Below are 18,802 nucleotides of genomic sequence, written 5' to 3' on the forward strand. Positions count from 1 at the left end.
GGGATCAGACTCGTGTTGTGTTAAATGGGTCGGACGATGCTTAATGTTGTGGAACTATTGGAATGGTTGTGATAATGATAATGGCTTTTGAATGGGCTCTTCTGCTTGATCTGACAGACACATGGGCTCTGCATTGAAGCCCTGTCTATAGTAGTGTGTGTGTGTGTGTGCGTGTGTGTGTGTGTGTGTGTGTTTGTGTGTGTGTGTGCGTGTGTGTGTGTTCACACCAGAGTCTCTGACTGTGGAAAAGAATCAATATCACTAATCGTCTGCATGTAACCGATAGACGACAGATTGATTCTCCACTCGATGCCGTCGTCTGAACAGTGAAGAACTCAAACCTCAATCAGGAGATTCATTCTTCAGATTTCACTTCATCATAAAATATAAATACTAAAACGGATGAACAAAGATAAAATGTTAATCCACTCCGATGCAAAGATTATGGTTTAATTGATCAGATGTAGAAAATGTTTTAAAGACATAAACAACACTTTGGTTTATTCTACTTTTTCTCTGTTAAATACAATATAACACAACTTTTAAATCCTTAAGATTCAAGATTCAAGATTCAGGATTCAAGATTTTTATTATCAAATTCACAACAACAACATTAAGCAGTCGCTGGCAGTGAAATGCTTGAGTCATAGGCTCTCTTCTAGCAATGCTCAAGTAATTTCAACCTAAAAAATAAAAAATAAAATAGTATAAAATAGAATAAAATAGAATAAAATAGAATATCACAATTTAAAATAGAAAATAAAGTATATATATCTAAATATATATATAAACAAGTGAATAGAAAATAAGACAAAAATGTGTGCAATGGTGGAAAAAAGACCCAAAAACAAGAAACAGACAACACACACAGACCAACACCCTTTCACACCTCTGAAGAAAACACACAGTTGGTCTTTTTCTTTTTCCTTTGTGGTTTAGAATAAATGTTATTATTGATAAACAGGAGCATTAACCTCAAGTCACTTGTTTGTAAACTGTGGTAAATCACAGGACTCTTTACATTGATCATTAAACTCAACTTTTACAGTTTTCCTATAAAATGAAAATGGGGAAAATATGGATGTATATACATGGATATACTTTTTAACTTGTTTTGAAACGTAACTTTAGATTTAGTTTCATTTAGTGAAAGATGTTCCGTGAGTAAAAATAAAAATCCAGATGAGCTGAACTCATCTCAAAGTTTCTCATCTCATCCTGATCCGTGTAGAACACGTCGCTCATCCCCTCAGACATCAGGCCCACAAATCCTCTTTACTGTGAAGAAGCAGCTTTTCAACCCAGTGTGTGTGTGTGTGTTAGTGTGTGTCTGTGTGTGTTAGTTTGTGTGTGTGTGTGTGTGTGTGTGTGTGTCCATCTTTCTAGTGTAGTTACATAAGAGATGGCAAGACAGAGCAGATTACATAAGGCTTCCCCTATATGCAAACTAGCGCTGTGCAAGTGTGTGTGTATGTGTATGTGTGTGTGTGTGTGTGTGTGTGTGTGTGTGTGTGTGTGTGTTTGTGTTGGTGTGTGTGTGTGTGTGTGTGTGTGTGTGTGTGTGTGTGTGTGTGGTGTTTGAGGGTTCATCTTGGATGAAAGTCCAGAGAGAGAGAGAGAGAGAGAGAGAGAGAGAGAGAGAGAGAGAGAGAGAGAGGACCCGTGCCCTTGTGAAATTTGACCAGCAATAATCAGATTAGATTAGGCCTAAATGTGTGTGTGTGTGTGTGTGTGTGTGTTTATTTGATGTGAGTGTGGATGTGCAGTGTTTTAGGTTCTGTCATATTCAGACGTTCATACGAGAGCTGATTGATACGTTTGAGTTTTATAAACTATCGAGTCAGAACGATGACAAAACTAAAACCTGATACCAATTTATTGTCTGATAATATTCATAATTATTGACTCTGGAGAAAGTCCGAAGCCTTGAACTCTGACATTTCGATCATCACAGCTCCTCCAGACAGTATGAAGAGAATCTCCAAAGTTCATGTCTGAAAACAGCTTATGATCAGGAGTTGGTTCGACCCAGCTAATATCAGGCTGTCGTCCAATCATGTCTCAGTATGAGAACTACAGCCAATGACGGCCAAGTGGCGTCAACCACATAAACACTGATGCTTCTGGTCGGGGCTGTGACGTCACGGTCAAAGATCGCAGAGAGCGTTTGATTCGCTCGCTCGCCCACATCGGAAGTGAACGGGAGGCGTGTGTATGTGTGACCGAGCCCTCAAGCGCTATGTCAGCCCCTCCCTCTTCCCTTTGGTTGGTCAGATCCCTGCCACATCGCCTGTCAATCACTCTGAGGAAATGTGATCTCAGAAATAGCTTCAGTGGCAGCGTGAAGCCGCCTCAGGCTGAAAGTGACGAGGACTCACTGCTGTGGACGAGAGGCAGATTCATGTTGTGGCTGTTTCTAATGTCGTGAAAGTTTGGTTTTAATTTGGTTTTCAGAGGCGGTCCAGTCATTTGTCTCGTCACCTACATGATGTTAAGTTTAATCTTTGAAGCTCACACCAGCAGAATCTGTTATATTGTGTTTTAGAAATCTCATGTGATCCGACAGATGCGATGTGACGTCATGTTTGTCATCATATATTTGTTAAATCGACAAAAACGAGTAAAATACACAAAATCTGTCTGTACGGAGCTCTGTGGCTCTCAGACTCACAGTCGTGACAATGTGTGATATTTAAAATGCTTCGTTTGCTCAAAACGTTCTCAACACAATTTATATTTGACAGAAAACGTAACGTTAGGGTTTCTGGAGGTTCCTTATGGAGAACATGTCTCGAGGTTCACGACTCGGCTGTTTCTGCTGCAGGTGAACCAGGAGAACGTGGTGAAGGTCGGCCACAGGCAGGTGGTCAACATGATCCGCCTGGGAGGGAACCGGCTCCTGATCAAGGTCGTGACGGTGAGCCGGAATCTGGACCCCGATGACACGGCACGCAAAAAAGGTACCTCCCCCCCCCCCACAGAAATGTATAAACTCACTGACAGATGTTCCACCGCTGGTCAGAATGAACAAGGATTAAAAATAAATAATAATGAGGCTGAGGTGTGAATCAGCAGAAAACCGCTGCTCGATTAGAGACTGTAAAGAACTCAGGTCTCTGCTGTTCATCCACCGACTGGAACCACTGGACACAGAAGCTGAGGTCAGACTCTCACAGCTGCTCACATCGGACATTTTGATTTCAACGACCAACAGAAAACTGCTGGAAGTTTAATTCAGCTTTTTTCCTCCTGAGATATTTAGTTTTTTAAGTTTCTAGAATCGTGTTAGAATCATTATCCACACGGCCACTTGCTCTCGGTAAATCCTGCAGAATATCTCCTGGTCTTTTCTCATATTGGTTCATTCGGACTTTCTGTGGAGTTATTACTCGGTGGCTGGCTGGAGAAGTTCCAGAGAAAGTCCGGAGCCTCTCGCTCGGACACCTCCGGCCCCTCCGGAGACTTTCAGGAGATTCTCAGGAGTTCAGTCCACGTCTGAAACAGCTGAAGTTTGATTCAAAAAATGTTAAATGTAATTTTTGCTAAAAATCTGTAAGATAATGAAATGTTTTTTTTTCTTTGAATGAGAATCAAATGTGATTTATGTATTTTCGTCACTGTGACTTGGTCCCGCAGCTCCTCCCCCGCCGAAGAGAGCCCCCACCACAGCCCTGTCCATGCGCTCCAAGTCCATGACCTCGGAGCTGGAGGAACTCGGTAAGAGCCGCCTGGTTTGTGTTGTCGCCCGGTTTGTGTTGTCGCCCGGTTTGTGTTGTCGCCTGGTTTGTGTTGTCGCCTCGTCAGGAAGTCGTGTCTAACAGCTGCTCTCTGTCTCCCTCTCTCCTCTTCTGATTGGTTCATCTCACTATAGTGGATAAAGGTAAGCAGTCCGCGCTGCACAACCTTCTGCCGTCCGTTCTCGTCCAATCACATCCATCGGCTCCCATTGGCTGAACGACGTCTCTGTTCCCATCATGCAATGCTTTTAATGAAAGGCGTGGCTTCTCCTCTTTCATGATGCATGACGGACACATGCTCCCTGCACACATGAGCTGCTGCTGCAACAAGTGAAAAATGCGACTGTAGTTTTCTTGTGTTTATTTCTGTGTGTGTGACGAGAACAGTTTTGCTTTGCTTTGAAAATGTTAAAACCACCTGTGTCCAGACTGTAGGCTGCAGAGCTGTCATCTGGGGGTGGAGCCATGATACTGAGGCTCCGCCCAAACACAGACTCAACCAATCATTAGTCTCAGCTTGTGATTATTTATTATTATCGAGCGGTTTCAGACGCGACCCCTGGACCTTCTCTGGAGTTTGTGTTTCACAGATGAAGAAGCTTCTCTGCTCAGTCGCCTTCAGAGCTCTTGAACCTCGTCGTCTTTCCACCTTGACGTCTTTCTCTGTGTCTTCCTGAGAAACATCAACACGCCCACTTCCTCCGGGTGAATCCTCCAGAGAATCTCCTGCTGTGTTCTCACATAAGGTCCCTCAAACGTTGGTGTTTTTTCTGGAGGGCTGGCAGGAGAACCTCTGAAGAACGTTCACAGCAACTGACTCAGACGTTTGCGTTCTCACACACAGCCTCTGAACTCCGGATAATCTCCTGAAATGATCTGGAGTTCAGCGCAGGTCTGAAAACAGATTCTCTACTTTCTGCCTTTGCCCATTAAAATGAATTCAGATTAAATAACTATGTTCTTAGAGCAGCAGAGAGAGAAAACGTCCGAGTCCATGGTGGCACAGCCTTTAAACAAGGCGGGGTTATATACACGACGCTGCTGATTGGACGACACCTCTGACACACCCAGTTTGTTGACATCATTTAGAGGAAACATGTCATTTAAACGTGGAAACCGAAACAGACACTGAACGTGCCACTGAAGACACACGTGTCACATGTCAGTGTAACCAGCCGAGGTGTCGAGCTTAAGAATAAATTAATGAGTGACCAGTCAGCATGTTTGTTTTTTTACTTTATACACGACTGGTCCTATTTGTGCTGTTAGAGCTGAACGTGAATCTACTGCAGGACGATGCATTTAAAACACGCAGACTGAATATTCAAACACAAATACAAAACAATTAAGAAGTTGAGTATATTTGTGTTCCTGTTGGGGAAAGGATTGTGTTGATGCTCTGAAGAATCAGAATCTGTTTGTGTCGCCCCTCTAAGCCACTCTAAGGAAAAAGAAAGGTGGTAAGTGACTGCAGGCATGTTTAACCATGATCCGGTATTCCCACTGATTGAATTAGTTTACGTTACCCAGCACCACCAGTACCACCAGCAGCACCAGCACCTCACTGTGATAACTGACCCTGTGTATTTGTTGATTTTTGTTTCCTCTCAGTCGAACCTTGTGGTGTTTTGCAGTGTATCTGCATGATTTACAGTGTTTTTGATTGCAGCTGTTTTGAACTTGGTTGTGTTCTAAGTGTTGTTGTTGTTGTCGTCGCATGGTTTAATGTTGTGATGCTGTCGGACACAAAGCTGCTTTCAGCTCCTCCGTCCCTCCGTCACCATCCAGATTATTTCTTCCTCTTTCCTCGGTCGGATGATGAGTCGTCTCATGATTCATTTTTGATTAAATAAAGAATCTTACTTCAGAGCGCCTCTCGTGCAGGCAGACACACAACCTACATTTGCAGCACTAGCAGAAGGACGCACGCATTATTTACTCTGTGGAGAATTTCAACATTAAAACAGAATGTGTGTGTTTATGCACAACAAGCATTGAAAGCTAATGTTTGTTCATTTCACCTGACGTCGAAGATTTGCTGTCATGTTGGTCTTTGTTGGTGCTTCTGTTTTTTTGTCCTCCTGTGTCACTGCAGGATTCTGTGTGTGTGTGTGTGTGTGTGTCTGTGTGTGTGCACAAGAAGGAGGAGGTTTATTCTAGGAAATCTTTCACTCCCAAACAGGTTTCCAGGGCAACTGTGTTTCATGTTGTCCGCAGACAGAGGAATTAACTTCACGAGGAAATACATATATGTTCTGTATTGTGTGTGTTTGTGTGTGTGTGAGAGAGTGTGTGTGTGTTTGTGTACGGTGTGTTTCAGCTCTAAACATAGTGAAGGTCATTGACGATCCTCTCCTCCCCTTTCCTCCCCTCCCCCCCCACTCCTCTCCTCTGTGTGAAGATGCGCAGAAGAAGAGGATTGTTTTCCAAGTCACTCTAAGTAATCACTGCCTTGATGCATGAAGCTTTGTGCAGCACAGGCCGAGCTGGTAGCCAGGGAGCTGCTGTCAGTGAGCGGGTAGTTCAGGGCCAGCATGTAGCTTCTCTGAGGGCGACTCTGTCTGACGGCATCATCCCACACCAGAGGGAAGCTCAGTCCAAGTTTGCCGTTGACACCTTCTCCCACGTTGTTGGTAAATTAAAAAAAGACGGGGAAAGAAAACGGCAAACTGGACGGACTTCACCTTCATGGCTCATCTTTACGTCTGACGAGGGAACGAGCCCGGTGATGCTGCTGAGTCGGCTGTTTGGAAAGAGCTTGCACGGCTTCCGAGGCTGAACACACACACACACGCATTTCATCCTCCCGTCTGCACCCCCCCGACTCCTCATCCCCCCCATGCAAAATGTCTTTCAGTGTTTTCAGTTTCATTGCAGTTCAGTGTGGAAACACAAGGAGGCGTCACAGTGAATGATTAGCTTGCGTTTGGCCGACGAGAACTTTTACTAAGGCTTTCTGCAAGTTGAGCCCCTCCCCACCCCACCACACAAAAATACACACACACACCTTTTGTGTTAGTTGCTGATGGATTTTGGGTAAATTTGTCTTGCAGACAAAGTCGAAGAGATGACGCACGCACAGAAGACTTCGCCTGTTGATATGAAGATCGCCACAATCAAACCACGCCCCTCCAGTCGCTGCCTGGTTACACCCACTGATATGAATGTAAGTGAACAGGGCTGAACTCACGTAACGTCGAGAAATACACACAAATACGGACGTTACATTTCCAGAACCTGCATACATTTGAATTTTATTTTGTATGCAGATGATGCACGATTAAACTTGTAGGTTTAGATTCAGATTTCGTTGTGGTCGTGTTTGGGTGTTGTGTACGTGTCAGCAGAGAGCTAATGGAAAGTTTGTATATCTGGATATTTCATGAACAACGCTCTGGTTTTCAGTCCATGTATCATGACCGCCAGGGAGTAGCAGTGGTGCCCCCCACTGTTCCTGGAGCCTTCCTGGGGTTACCTGAGAAGGGCACCATCAAGAAGCAAAAGTCAATAGGTATGATGTGCATTCATTCACTCTGTGTGTGTGTGTGTGTGTGTGTGTGTATGTGTGTGTCAGCTCACAACTGCATGTCCAGCACCTTTTGCTTTTAGCTTGTTGTAATATTCTATTAATGCTCTGTGGACATTCTCTTGCAATATTGAAACTAATTATAGATAAATTAGAACGATCCAGTCAGCAAAGTGAGCTTCAGGCGATTATGTTGCAGGTCATTAAGGATATGCTGAACCCTCAGAGCTGCACTGGGGGGACGTCGTGCAGGATAATGTTACTCACGGCCCTTTCGATTTGCAAAGCCATCGTTATTGTACCAAAGAAGTTATGACTTTTTCACAATGATTGCGTTGAAAGCACATTTAGCGTTGGTTTGATTGGCAGCTGAGGAAACGTGACACATGGGAATCACATTTCACTACATATCCCAACATCTGACACAATTGATCTAAATCTATTCAAACCATTTAATGTGTTTTGATTAAAATAATGTTTATTGTGATAACAAGATCCTTTACAATGTGCACAGCTCCAACAACCATTCCATGGCGACTCTGGTTCAAATCGGGCCTTTAATATAAATGTTTGTTCTTGACCTTGTTTCCGTTCTCAGTTGGTGAAGAAACTGCTCAAATTAACTCACCACGAAATTCCCACTTGCTGCAGCAAACATCTTTTATCTTAGCACTTTTCTCATCTAGCGGGCCGCTGCCAAGTTTCAGGAACCCCCTGTTGAGATAAATAAAGGTTAATGAAGAGCTCACATCAAAAAATGAGTCGTTTTCTGTAGAATGAGCAGACCATGCTGGAAATAAAAAGTAGGGATGTCTCCCCCAGGTCCTCACACCATTTTTCTTTCTGCTTCATTTCTTCAAGGTACAGATGAGGATGACAAACAAGGATTCCTCACACCTCCGCCACTAAAGTTCTCCCGCAGCCTCTCTATGCCTGACTCCACAGAGGACATCCCCCCTCCTCCAGCCATTTCACCCCCTTCGCCACCTGGCTACAACTCAGCTGCCGGCCCTACATCCAAAGGCTACAGCACCACACGACCCAGCTTCACCCAGAACTCACCCAATGCAGTGACCACCATTAGCAGGGCCGGCGTTGGTACATTGAGGCGCGGCTATTACCGCCAGAGCTCAGAGCAGTTTGAGAGCACACGTTTACGTGGGCGTGCACCAGTGCCAGAGAACCCTTACTCCGAGGTGGGCAACAGGACATTGTATGTGCCAGCAAAGCCAGCTCGAAGGAAGGGCATGCTCGTAAAACAGTCAAATGTTGAGGACAGTCCTGAGAAGATGTGTCGCAAGCCAGCAAGTCCCTCAGGCCCGGTCTCCATGCCTACTACACCTGTAGAACGAACATGCTCATCCATCCCCATCCCCACAATCATCGTCAAGGAGCCTTCCACCAGCAGCAGTGGCAAGAGCAGCCAGGGTAGCAGTATGGAGATCGAGCCCACCACTCCTGAACACCCCTCTCTCACACCCACTCTTGGGAGTGGAGGTCTGCGTCCTGAAGATCCTCATTCTCTAGGCAACCCCTTCGCTGCAGCTATTGCTGGGGCAGTGCGGGACCGGGAGAAGAGGCTCGAGGCAAGAAAGAGCTCAATTACCTTCCAGTCAATCGATTTTGGGGATGATGATTTGAGCGGTCCAACACCTTCCCCTCGCCTTCGCCAGTCAAAGTCCATCGATGAAGGCATGTTTAGTAGCGACGAGCGACTTAGAAGGATATTGGCCCCTCCCTTTGCACGGCTTGGGCCCCCTGTAGGGGGTGGCAGTGGCAACATGACCGATTTTAATACACCTGAGCCCACAGTTGTGCGGGAGCCTCTGAACACCAGAACTGGCCAGTGTCCCAACTTAGACAGTCCTGTTAGTCTCCCAGCCACTCCTCCTAAGAGCCACTACAGGGCCAATGGAACCTACCTCCACCCTGTCACCGGCAAGCCCTTGGACCCTAATTCTCCACTCGCTCTGGCCCTTGCAGCTCGTGACCGGGCCATGAAGGAGCAACAAAACCATCCACAGAGTCAGCCTCCAAACCCTCCTCAGGTTCAAACCCCCAAGCACGAAGCCCAGTCCCTTCCAGTCCAGCCAAGCCACAAACCAGACCTCAACCAACCCCTCTTTATTGACACCAAACTACGTTCTGGCATAGAGACTAGTTTTGCTGCAATCTCCACAGCAACCATGGGGCGTCCTGGCCGAGGTGGCCTGCGGAGGCAGATGACAGAGCAGAAGTATGAGTCTGATGGGGCGAGAGAAGAGAGGCAGCATCAGGCCGTCGAGGAAAGGAAAAGTGCACCAGCTGATGTGGCGGACTCGTCACAGCCCAAGTCAACAGGGCTCTTGATGGTCCACACCAGCACAGAACCAGGCGCCAAGGTTAACAACCAAGATGTGGAGGGCCAGGACAGCAACAGGCCATCAGAGCTGAAGGACCCTAACCAACCGGATCCACACAACCCTCCGACTCTCTCCAATCCCCAGCCACCCTCATCACGGGGGAGGAGCGTTCCTTTAGGTGAATCCTTGGATGAACCAGTGAAGCTGCCATTCCGAATCCCCCCTCCCCCCCTGGCCTCAGTTGATATTGATGAAGACTTTGAGTTCACGGAGCCCCTCCCCCCACCACTGGAGTTTGCCAACAGTATTGACATACCTGATGACCAGGCTAGTGCCATTGCAGAGATGCTTCAGCAACAGAGACGAAATGGGGGACCTCGATTACCCCCCTATGATCCTCACGCCCCACCACCGGTTGTTGATCAACTCAAACGGGTGGCGAACCGCATGCCCCCCTCATATCCTCCTCCTCCACCGGAACAAGAGTCAGGGGTGGGTGACTCGGGCATCGAAGAGGTAGACAGCCGCAGTAGCGGGGATCCTCAGCACATGGAGACCACCAGCACCGTTTCCAGCATCTCCACCCTGTCGTCAGAGGGAGGCTTCTGCGACAGCGCTCTGGAGAGCCTCTATGCCACTGCAGACGGACATGCCTTCCTGGTGGATCGGCCCCCAGTGGCGCCCAAACCCAAGGGCAAGTCTGTCATCAACAGGACATCACTTTATCATGACGCACTCATTGAAGAGCCTCCAGAGTCCTATGGGACTCCACCGCAGGTCCCGCCCCCTCCCCCTTCATCCTCGGAACCTCCTAGAACTCCTACTCAGAGGACATCCAAGCTGTGGGGCGACCAGCCCCCAGAGCTGTGCAGCCCCCCATCCACACCAGACAGCAAGAACACCGTCATCACCGAGCTGAGCTCCATTCTGCAGCAAATGAATCGCGACAGGCCGCCCAAGCCAGGAGACAGCCTCGACTCCCCCACCGGGACCAGGGGGGCCTTTGGAACAAGGTACGTGATACGTTGTTCTGTATTTCCAGGGATTTGACCCTCACCAACACTGTCTTCTTCTTCTGTCTTCTGTAATTATCTTAACATTTATTTTATTTATTCGTTTGTCGTGTCAGAACAAAACTGAATGTACCTGCTGAGGAAACCCCAACTCTTTTAGTTCATGAGGATTTCATGCTGATGCAGTATTTACATTTTGTAGATTTTTTTCCTCAAATCGTCACAGCTGTTGTATCAAGCACTCGACTTGACTAGTTGTTGATTGGCAGGTGAAAGTAGAGTTCACTCGTTGATGTATCAGGTCTTGTGGACAGCTTCGTTTTTATTTCCCCAGGTTTCATGTTCTCTGTCTCAAACAAACATGTCGACAGTTGTCTGTTCCATTGTGGTCGTTGTTGATCAGGTTTGTGGTTCACATGAGGAGATCACAGTGGTTTTGAGTTGTGTGTGACGTTAACGAGATGCAGGCGTGTGCTTGTTTGTCATGTGAAAGAGAAACAGAGTCGACCCAATTTTCTACTGAGGCATCTTATTTGTATTATTATTATTACTTCTCGCACTCCATATCAGGCAATGACATCATAAAATGTTTTTCTTACTTAACAGACTATGGCCCTCATACTTCAATTCTAGCACAGTGCTGCGAGCTTGGATAGAGTTCTCTCTGGCTTGGCCTGGGTTTACACTACAAACCCCAAACTATCGGCCGATGCCCTGGAGGCTAATTCATCTTCAGACGATTGACAGTTGACTCTCAGATTGGCTCTGAGTACTTACTGCTAGTAGCTCAGGATTTAACTCAACCCTGCTGATAAGTGTTTGGCAACAGCAGTAGACAATTATTTTGAGACAAGCTTTCACTTTGTTGTAGCAGCATTTTATGAGGTCTGTGTGTCAGGGAGTAAACTGAATGTTTACTTGGCTGGAAGCTCAAAGGGCCGATCCCGAATGGAAAAGTCACTCAGGCAATAAATAAGAAAGTGAGCGCTGTTTACATTTTTATAGGAAGGATTTAAGGGATGGTTTCATATGGAATAGAAAGATTGATTTCCATCTATATCAAACCTGCAGTAGCTGGGACAACATGTTGATGGACTCTGCACCTGAGTCGGCTCGGCTCATGGTTTTTTCAACATCTTCCCTGTATGAGCGGGAAATAAAAAGCACGATAAATAATTCACTGCTCTCATGCATTTTATATAAACGGTCCCATCGCTCTTCAGAGAGGAGCAGAGAGCGGGGGGGATGGAGTCGGTCGGACGCTTCTGATCTAATTTGTGATGTTAGGCCAACGCGCCGACGTCCATTTGTGGTGAATACGGTGAAGTGTCCGGCGGCTCAGGTCTGGTCCCGTGTTCCCTCCTTCACACTTCACCACACATACGATCATGTTATCCTCATTTTCATCCTTTCACAGTTCCAAGTCATGTCTGTTGACCTTTTACACCTCATCTCATTTTCAGCTCACGCCTCTTCATCTTCATTCTCTCCAGTCTGCTGTCGTTCCTTCACCTCTTCTTTCTTCATGCCCTTCTGTATCTCCCGTCTTCACAGGTAGGTTCCATCAGCGTCGAGGACACCTTCACAGTTCTTATTTTCATATAGCGCTGAGATGCTACATGATGTTTAGGACATGGTGTCGTTTTCTCATTGGACTCTGGAGCCATTTCTTGCATAAAGTTGCAAGCTAATATTGGAGTTGATTTCCAGATGATATTAAATATAACCCTGAATGATTACTGTACTAGCTGTGACATAACGTGTATTATGTTGTGACAGATGCATTAAGATCTGATTTAGAGAGGAACGAAGATCAATAACAAAAAAACTGTACATTTGTCTTTACGTCGTGTAGGAGAGTAACTGAAGCTCGTCAACCTGTGAGTCACAGGAACTGAACTGTTTGTCCTCAGGTTCAAGATCTGTCAGGACCTGAAGTGTTCAAACACAGATTACATCGTTACACAGTTGATTTCAAACGGACTCGTGTCTTCTACGGGAGAATCCATCGGTTCATCTCGTGGCTTGTGCTGAGCCTACCTCGGATGGTTACATTATTATGGCTGATAGTCAAAAGCTCTTTTCAGAAAATTAATGACGGGATTTTTACTTCAGGAATCAAACTGTTGAGATGTTAACATTATGCTCATTGTGATAAATGACGTTGTCACTTTAAGTTCAGCTCCATTATCACTGCAGTTAAGACTCCAGGGGAAACGGAGACGTTCTCTCTCTTTCAGCATCTGGCGTCTTCGGTGAACATCTGGTTTGCTGAACCAGAAGAACGACAGAAAGTTTAAACAGAATCTCATCCGTTAAAGTTTGATTTGACTTCTCAATTCTTTCTCTCGCTATCGTTCGGCTTCAGTTCCAGATCAAACCCGTCAGACCTGTTTCCAGATGTTTGACAAGCAGCTGAGACTCATCACACACATCTGCAGACAGAGCTCAGCTGATCCTGCAGCATCAGTCCCGTTGAGTCTCAGTTCTCCACTTCACCAACTTCCACGAGATTATTAATGTTGTGATTTGGTGGAATACAAATCAAATAGAATTGAATTAATCCGTCACCGAACATCCCGCTGGCTTGTAATCTGCTTTTACATTGTGTGTGTTTCTCGTGTCAGACGGAGTTTAAACCCTTTCTCTCGTTTGCCGCCGGGGTCGGAGATTATCCGCCCTCACACGAGGGTTTTGTGTTTTTGCTCCTGAGGGTTTCCAAAGGTTGAATTCAACCAGAGACCAGCAGATAGGGGGCGCCGTTTCATAGGATGAGGCCTGAGGAGGGAAAAGGTGGCGCTGCCTGTGTGAGCGTCAAACAGATGGAAGCAGTGAAACAGAAGATGGCCTAGATTCACACACACACACACACACACACACACACACACCTCTGATATGATGCTTGAATCCTCTTCACCAGTGGAAACATCTGATTTGATTCTTTTGACGTTTGTGAGGTTGTTGTTCTTTATTCTTCTGTTTCATATTTCATATCAAATGTGCGTTGGTTGTGCCTGTGGACGAAAGTGTTGCTTAGCAACCAGCTGATGAGAGCAGCCTTGAGGCCTGCAGTGATGTCAGTCTGAGTCGGGGGAGGGGTGTTGTGTGTGTGTGTGAGAGAGAGAGAGAGAGAGAGAGAGAGAGAGAGAGAGAGAGAGAGAGAGAGAGAGAGAGAGCGAGAGAGAGAGAGAGATGGATGGAGGATGGCAGGCCTCACCCTCAGCAGAGTTCAACATCATCTCACGCAGGTCACGTGCCACGCTGCTTTAGTAGGCCACCATTATGTAACCCAGCGGAGTCAGTGTGTGTGAGAGAGAGAGAGAGTGTGTGTGTGTGTGTGTGAGTGTTAGTGTTAGAAAGAAGCAGGGAGGCATGTGGGATGTGGGCGTGGCGAAGGTGAGGTCTCCAACCACACGCATCGATGGAGCTGCGTCACTTTCCTCTCGTGCCGCTCAGCTGACGGAGAAGCAGCAGCGAGAGAGAGAGAGAGAGAGAGAGAGAGAGAGAGAGAGAGAGAGAGAGAGAGACGAGAGACGAGAGAGAGAGAGGAGAGAGAGAAGAGAGAGAGAAGAGAGAGACGAGTGACGAGAGAGAGAGAGGAGAGAGAGAGAAGAGAGAGAGAGGAAAGAGAGAGAGAGAGAGAGAGAGAGAGAGAGAGAGAGAGAGAGAGGAGAGAGAGACGAGAGAGGAGAGAGGACCAGTGCCCTTGTGAAATTAGACCAGCAATAATTAGATTAGATTAGGCCTAAATGTGTGCGTGCGTGTGTGTGTGTGTGTGTGTGTGTGTGTGTGTGTGTGTGTGTGTGTGTGTGTGTGTGTGTGTATACACTTGTCCTTCTATCTTTGTGAGAACCAGTTTGACTAGTAGAATTTAAAGGTTGAGGATATTTTGGTTCTGAGGAGTGTAGACTTGGTTACTGGGTCACGTGTTGAACTGGGTTAAAGCTTCACATCCTCTACTCCAGTACAAACACACGTAGTAAAACCAGTTCTGATTCAACCTCAGACTTCACTGAAAGCAATAACACACAGAGACACCATTTCCTTAATACAACTGTGTCTCTTCTTTTATCCTCAGATTTAAGTTCATTAATCATATTCTAACATTATAGTTGACGTGTCATTGGCGCTGTACGGAAAAACATGGCTGACGTCGGTGATCTCGTGACCTTGTTTATCTAATTACACATCACAAGGGATAAACACATCTGATCATTAGGTTGTGTTTCTTATTATTAGGATTTACCATCTGTCTCCTCTGTTGTCAAACTCTGTTGAAGACGCAGTTAATGAGTCAATTTGAACTGTTTCCAATAAGAATTTGCTTTTTCAGGCGACGGCTTCTAAATTGTGTAAACATAGTTTGATACAAATCAAAGTAATCTGCTGCACCTGCGTTGACCTGAGAGAAACTGGAAACAGCTCCGTCCTCCGATGGGCCTGTCGGTGGGAACGGTAATCAGGTCAGAGAAGCTAAACGAGGCTCTGTGCTAATTAGGGAACTGATTTAACTCCTGTAACAGAAAGTGGTGGAACAGTAGAAGAGGTGCTGACACGTCTCGGGTTCCACAGTTAGGTCAGTGTGTGTTTTAAAGATTCAGACTGTTAAAGAATCCCAGTGAAATAAGTTGTGACGTGGCCGAGCAGGAGGACCCGGGTGGAGGTGACAGACGGCTGAGACCATCACTCCATCGAGATGTCTGCTCCCTTCTGTTCTTCCCTTTTGTCTCATGTGTGTACATGTGTGTGTCTTTCTACATGCCGATCATCACGTGTTGTCCTCTGTCTCCATCTCATCCCCTCAACACGACATCCTGTGGAAAAGCCGCTGCTGAGACCTTGAACACTGTAAGTTCTCTCGCTCGGGCTCGGTGGCCCAGTTCCTCTGGAACAGAACGACCCGCTCGGGCCCTGCACTCCCCCCCCGGGCGGTTCCATATGTCAGGAGCAGGAGAGAGAGAGATCTGGGCTGCACCTCGCTCGCTCTCGGTGGGAGAAGTGAGGAGGTCGCTCGTGGCCTGGTTTGTGACCTCGGCTCAGTTCTCCCATTCCGAGCTGTTCGATTGATCAGGAGCTCCACGGGGGAGGAAGTCCTGGGGGAGGTGGAAGGAAGTAGTGCTCATGCTGGGTGGGCTGGTGTGTGTGTGTGTGTGTGTTGTGGTGGTGGGTCCTTGTGTGTCTCTGCTCCAAATATAAACCAATCAATCGTCTGAGGCAGCAGCACCGTGACACACGTGTGGTGATTGTTGTGGTTTGAGATGAAATGTGTGAAACTGTAGATGATCGAGGTTCCTCAGGATTTGATTGTGTCGCTGTCTTGTTCCAATGTGCTGAGCAAAGGTTCCGACAAAGATTCACCAGATTTAATGTTTAAGAAATATATTAACAATTAATAATGTAAATTATTACCATGCAACTCTGTATTTCATGTGCAGGAAGTTTCAGCTTGTTAAAGAAGCTTTTTTTAATGAAAACTTCCTGGTTTAAAATCTGGTAAATGTTTAATCTCCCACTCTCTCTTTCTCTCTCTCTCTCTCTCTCTCTCTCTCTCTCTCTCTCTCTCTCTCTCTCTCTCTCTCTCTCTCTCTCTCTCTCACCTCTCTCTCTCAATCTCTCTCGCTCTCTCTCTCTCTCTCTCTCTCAATCTCTCTCTCTGTCTCCCTCTCTCTCTCTCTCTCTGTCTCTCTTACTCTCTATCAGGTCCTGTAACTTACTAATAATTATTTGAATATAAATGTATTAAATATCAACATTAAACATTATTAACTGAGACTAATTTAATGTAAATGTTTTAATTTATCTTCTTCATCATGAGTCTTCATCAGCTGCTGTGGCTTCACCAAAACCTTTTGACAATAACGCCACCTACTGTTCATTATGAATCATTGCATCATGATGAGCACGTGAGATTTCCATGTCTCATTCTTCTTTGGAATAAATAAACTCAAAGACAAAGACACGTCCTTCAAGTCTTCTCCATTGTTCAGTGAACACGGAACATGTTTAATTATTTTTTAAATACAACTCAACTTGATTTAGTTTTAAAGTAAATGGGCAGAATTTTGGTATTTTGGGACAAAATAACCTAAATATATGAATATTTCTAAAATGTCGACTGAATAAACATTTGCCTCAAACAAACTAAACAAGGAAGATCTTTTATTTTGAAAGTTTGACCCTGATTAACTCCTCGTCTCTCTCCCCCCCCCCCCCCCCTCCAGGACCCCCACAGAAGACTCAGGAATGCGTAATAACGCCGCTGCTGCCGCCCCCCTCACCTCCACCCCCCCCAGCAGCCTCCCGTCCCAGACGCACCCCTGCAGCCCCCCCGACTCCGTCTCCTCCCTCACCCCCTGCTCATCACTGCCTCCATCAGTGTCGCCCACCCTCACCGACGTCTTCGGCCTGCCCACCCCGCCCATGGGCAGCGGCGGCGGCTACAGCCTGAGCTCCTCGTACGGAGGCAGCGGCAGCTCGCGCTCCCCCTCGCCGCTCACGCTGATGCAGGCGGTGGCGGCCTCGGGGAAGCCCTTCGCCTCCAAACCCATGGAGCTGTGGAGCAAGCACGACGTGGCCGACTGGCTGGAGAGCCTGAACCTGGGGGAGCACAGGGACGCTTTCCTGGACAATGAGATCGAGGGGGCCCACCTGCCCTCGCTGCAGAAGGAGGACCTGATAGACCTGGGGGTGACGCGGGTGGGCCACCGGATGAACATCGAGCGGGCCCTCAAGCTGCTGCAGGACAGATAAGCCTGGAGGAGACGGCTGAGGAGTTGGGAGAGGAGCCACCACTTCTACCTTCTCCTCATCAGACACGATCTCAAGTCCTGGAACTGCCTCGAAGTTTCGCTGATGCTGCCTCTTGACGGTTCGGTCCTCTCCTCCTCCAGAGTCGCCCTCATCTCAGTGCTCCCTCCTCCTACTCCTCCTCCTCCTCCTCCCCCCCCGCCCTGAGCTCCAGAGGATCAGGGGATCTGTGGAGGGACTGCTGAGGCAACGGAGAAGACAACAGCTGCTATGTCACATCATGGAGGGAGAAGCAGAGGACGCCAGTGTGAAGACACCTGAAGACAAAGACAGTTTGTCCTCAAACACTGGAACACTCACCTGGAGGTTTCACACTCAGACTCTGCTCAACCCTCTGCTTTGGAATACTGAAGACTTTTTCCATACACCCCGGTGAGGGTGCATGAAAACCAGCTGAGCTGGTCGTTGCTCCTTTTCTATCTTTGCTAGAGTTTGTTCAGAGATAATATTTCTTCACTAGAGTCCTACCAGTTATATTTCTGGTTGCATCTGATGTTGTAGAGAAAATTTTAGATAGACTCCATTTTTTTTGCTTTTCACCTGTTTGTGTCAAAGTGAAAACATTAGTTGACATGTTGAAACAAATACTAAAGCATATCTCGACCATGCACACACACACACACACAAACAAACACACACTGTCCTCACTGATGTGCACACTCTTAGCATGCATACACACACATTGTTGCTGTAATGGCCGTCTCCTGGGGGGAGTGGCACTCGGTGGTCACCAGAGGAGACGCTCTACTGCAGCCCCCCCCCCCCCCCCCCCCCCTCTCAACTGAAGCAAGGACACGAGGAACAAGATGGACGGACACAACGTCGGAGTGTGTTGCTGCAGAATGTGTTGTCGTCCTCTCCTGGATTTGTGTGTGTGTGTGTGTTTTCTATTTCCATGGATCTGCTCTAAAGCCACAGTCGAGGGAAACTATTGCTGTTCTTTCCTTTTGTCCTTGATTCTTCCATCTCCCCCTCAGCAGGTGGACATGTGGCCGCTCACGTCTCAGATAGAGGTGGAGGTGTTTCAGAGAGACGGCCTCTTGAGAGGTGCATTCTGGGATGTGAACCTTTCTGCTTTTTAGACGAGAAGATCAATATCCTGCTCCCGGTGAAACTGAGCAAAACCTCATTTGAAAGCACAGTGAGAGTAAAATAAACTTTTACTGCTAAAATGTAAATTGTCAGTGGAGACGATGAGACTTTTACCTTCCTGTCATTAATATGTCAAATAAACATAGAAGCCATATTTTAAAAAATTCTGAGATATAGAGATTAAGTCATATCACAAATATCAGTCGCCATTTCACAAGAACAATGGATAGTAATTTTAGTCTGGGTATTAACATTTTTATTTTTCCTTAATTCTCATTTTACTTG

The 18,802-nt window shown here is 46.6% G+C and overlaps 1 protein-coding gene across 1 annotated transcript in view; it reads left to right on the forward strand.

Moving 5' to 3' along the window:
* Positions 1 to 18,176, forward strand: part of LOC128436485 (SH3 and multiple ankyrin repeat domains protein 2) — a 66,109-nt gene extending 47,933 nt beyond the window's left edge. The window contains exons 14-22 of the mRNA XM_053418238.1: positions 2,745 to 2,960; positions 3,637 to 3,717; positions 3,872 to 3,880; positions 5,174 to 5,197; positions 6,139 to 6,177; positions 6,791 to 6,903; positions 7,143 to 7,248; positions 8,125 to 10,618; positions 16,840 to 18,176. Coding sequence (XP_053274213.1) covers positions 2,745 to 2,960; positions 3,637 to 3,717; positions 3,872 to 3,880; positions 5,174 to 5,197; positions 6,139 to 6,177; positions 6,791 to 6,903; positions 7,143 to 7,248; positions 8,125 to 10,618; positions 16,840 to 17,368 — 3,611 coding nt within the window. The 3' untranslated portion in view covers positions 17,369 to 18,176. The remainder of the gene's footprint in view (positions 1 to 2,744; positions 2,961 to 3,636; positions 3,718 to 3,871; positions 3,881 to 5,173; positions 5,198 to 6,138; positions 6,178 to 6,790; positions 6,904 to 7,142; positions 7,249 to 8,124; positions 10,619 to 16,839) is intronic.
* Positions 18,177 to 18,802: the final 626 nt, after the last annotated feature.

This window comes from Pleuronectes platessa, chromosome 1 (genome assembly GCF_947347685.1).
Source record: "Pleuronectes platessa chromosome 1, fPlePla1.1, whole genome shotgun sequence".
Classification (NCBI taxonomy): domain Eukaryota; kingdom Metazoa; phylum Chordata; class Actinopteri; order Pleuronectiformes; family Pleuronectidae; genus Pleuronectes; species Pleuronectes platessa.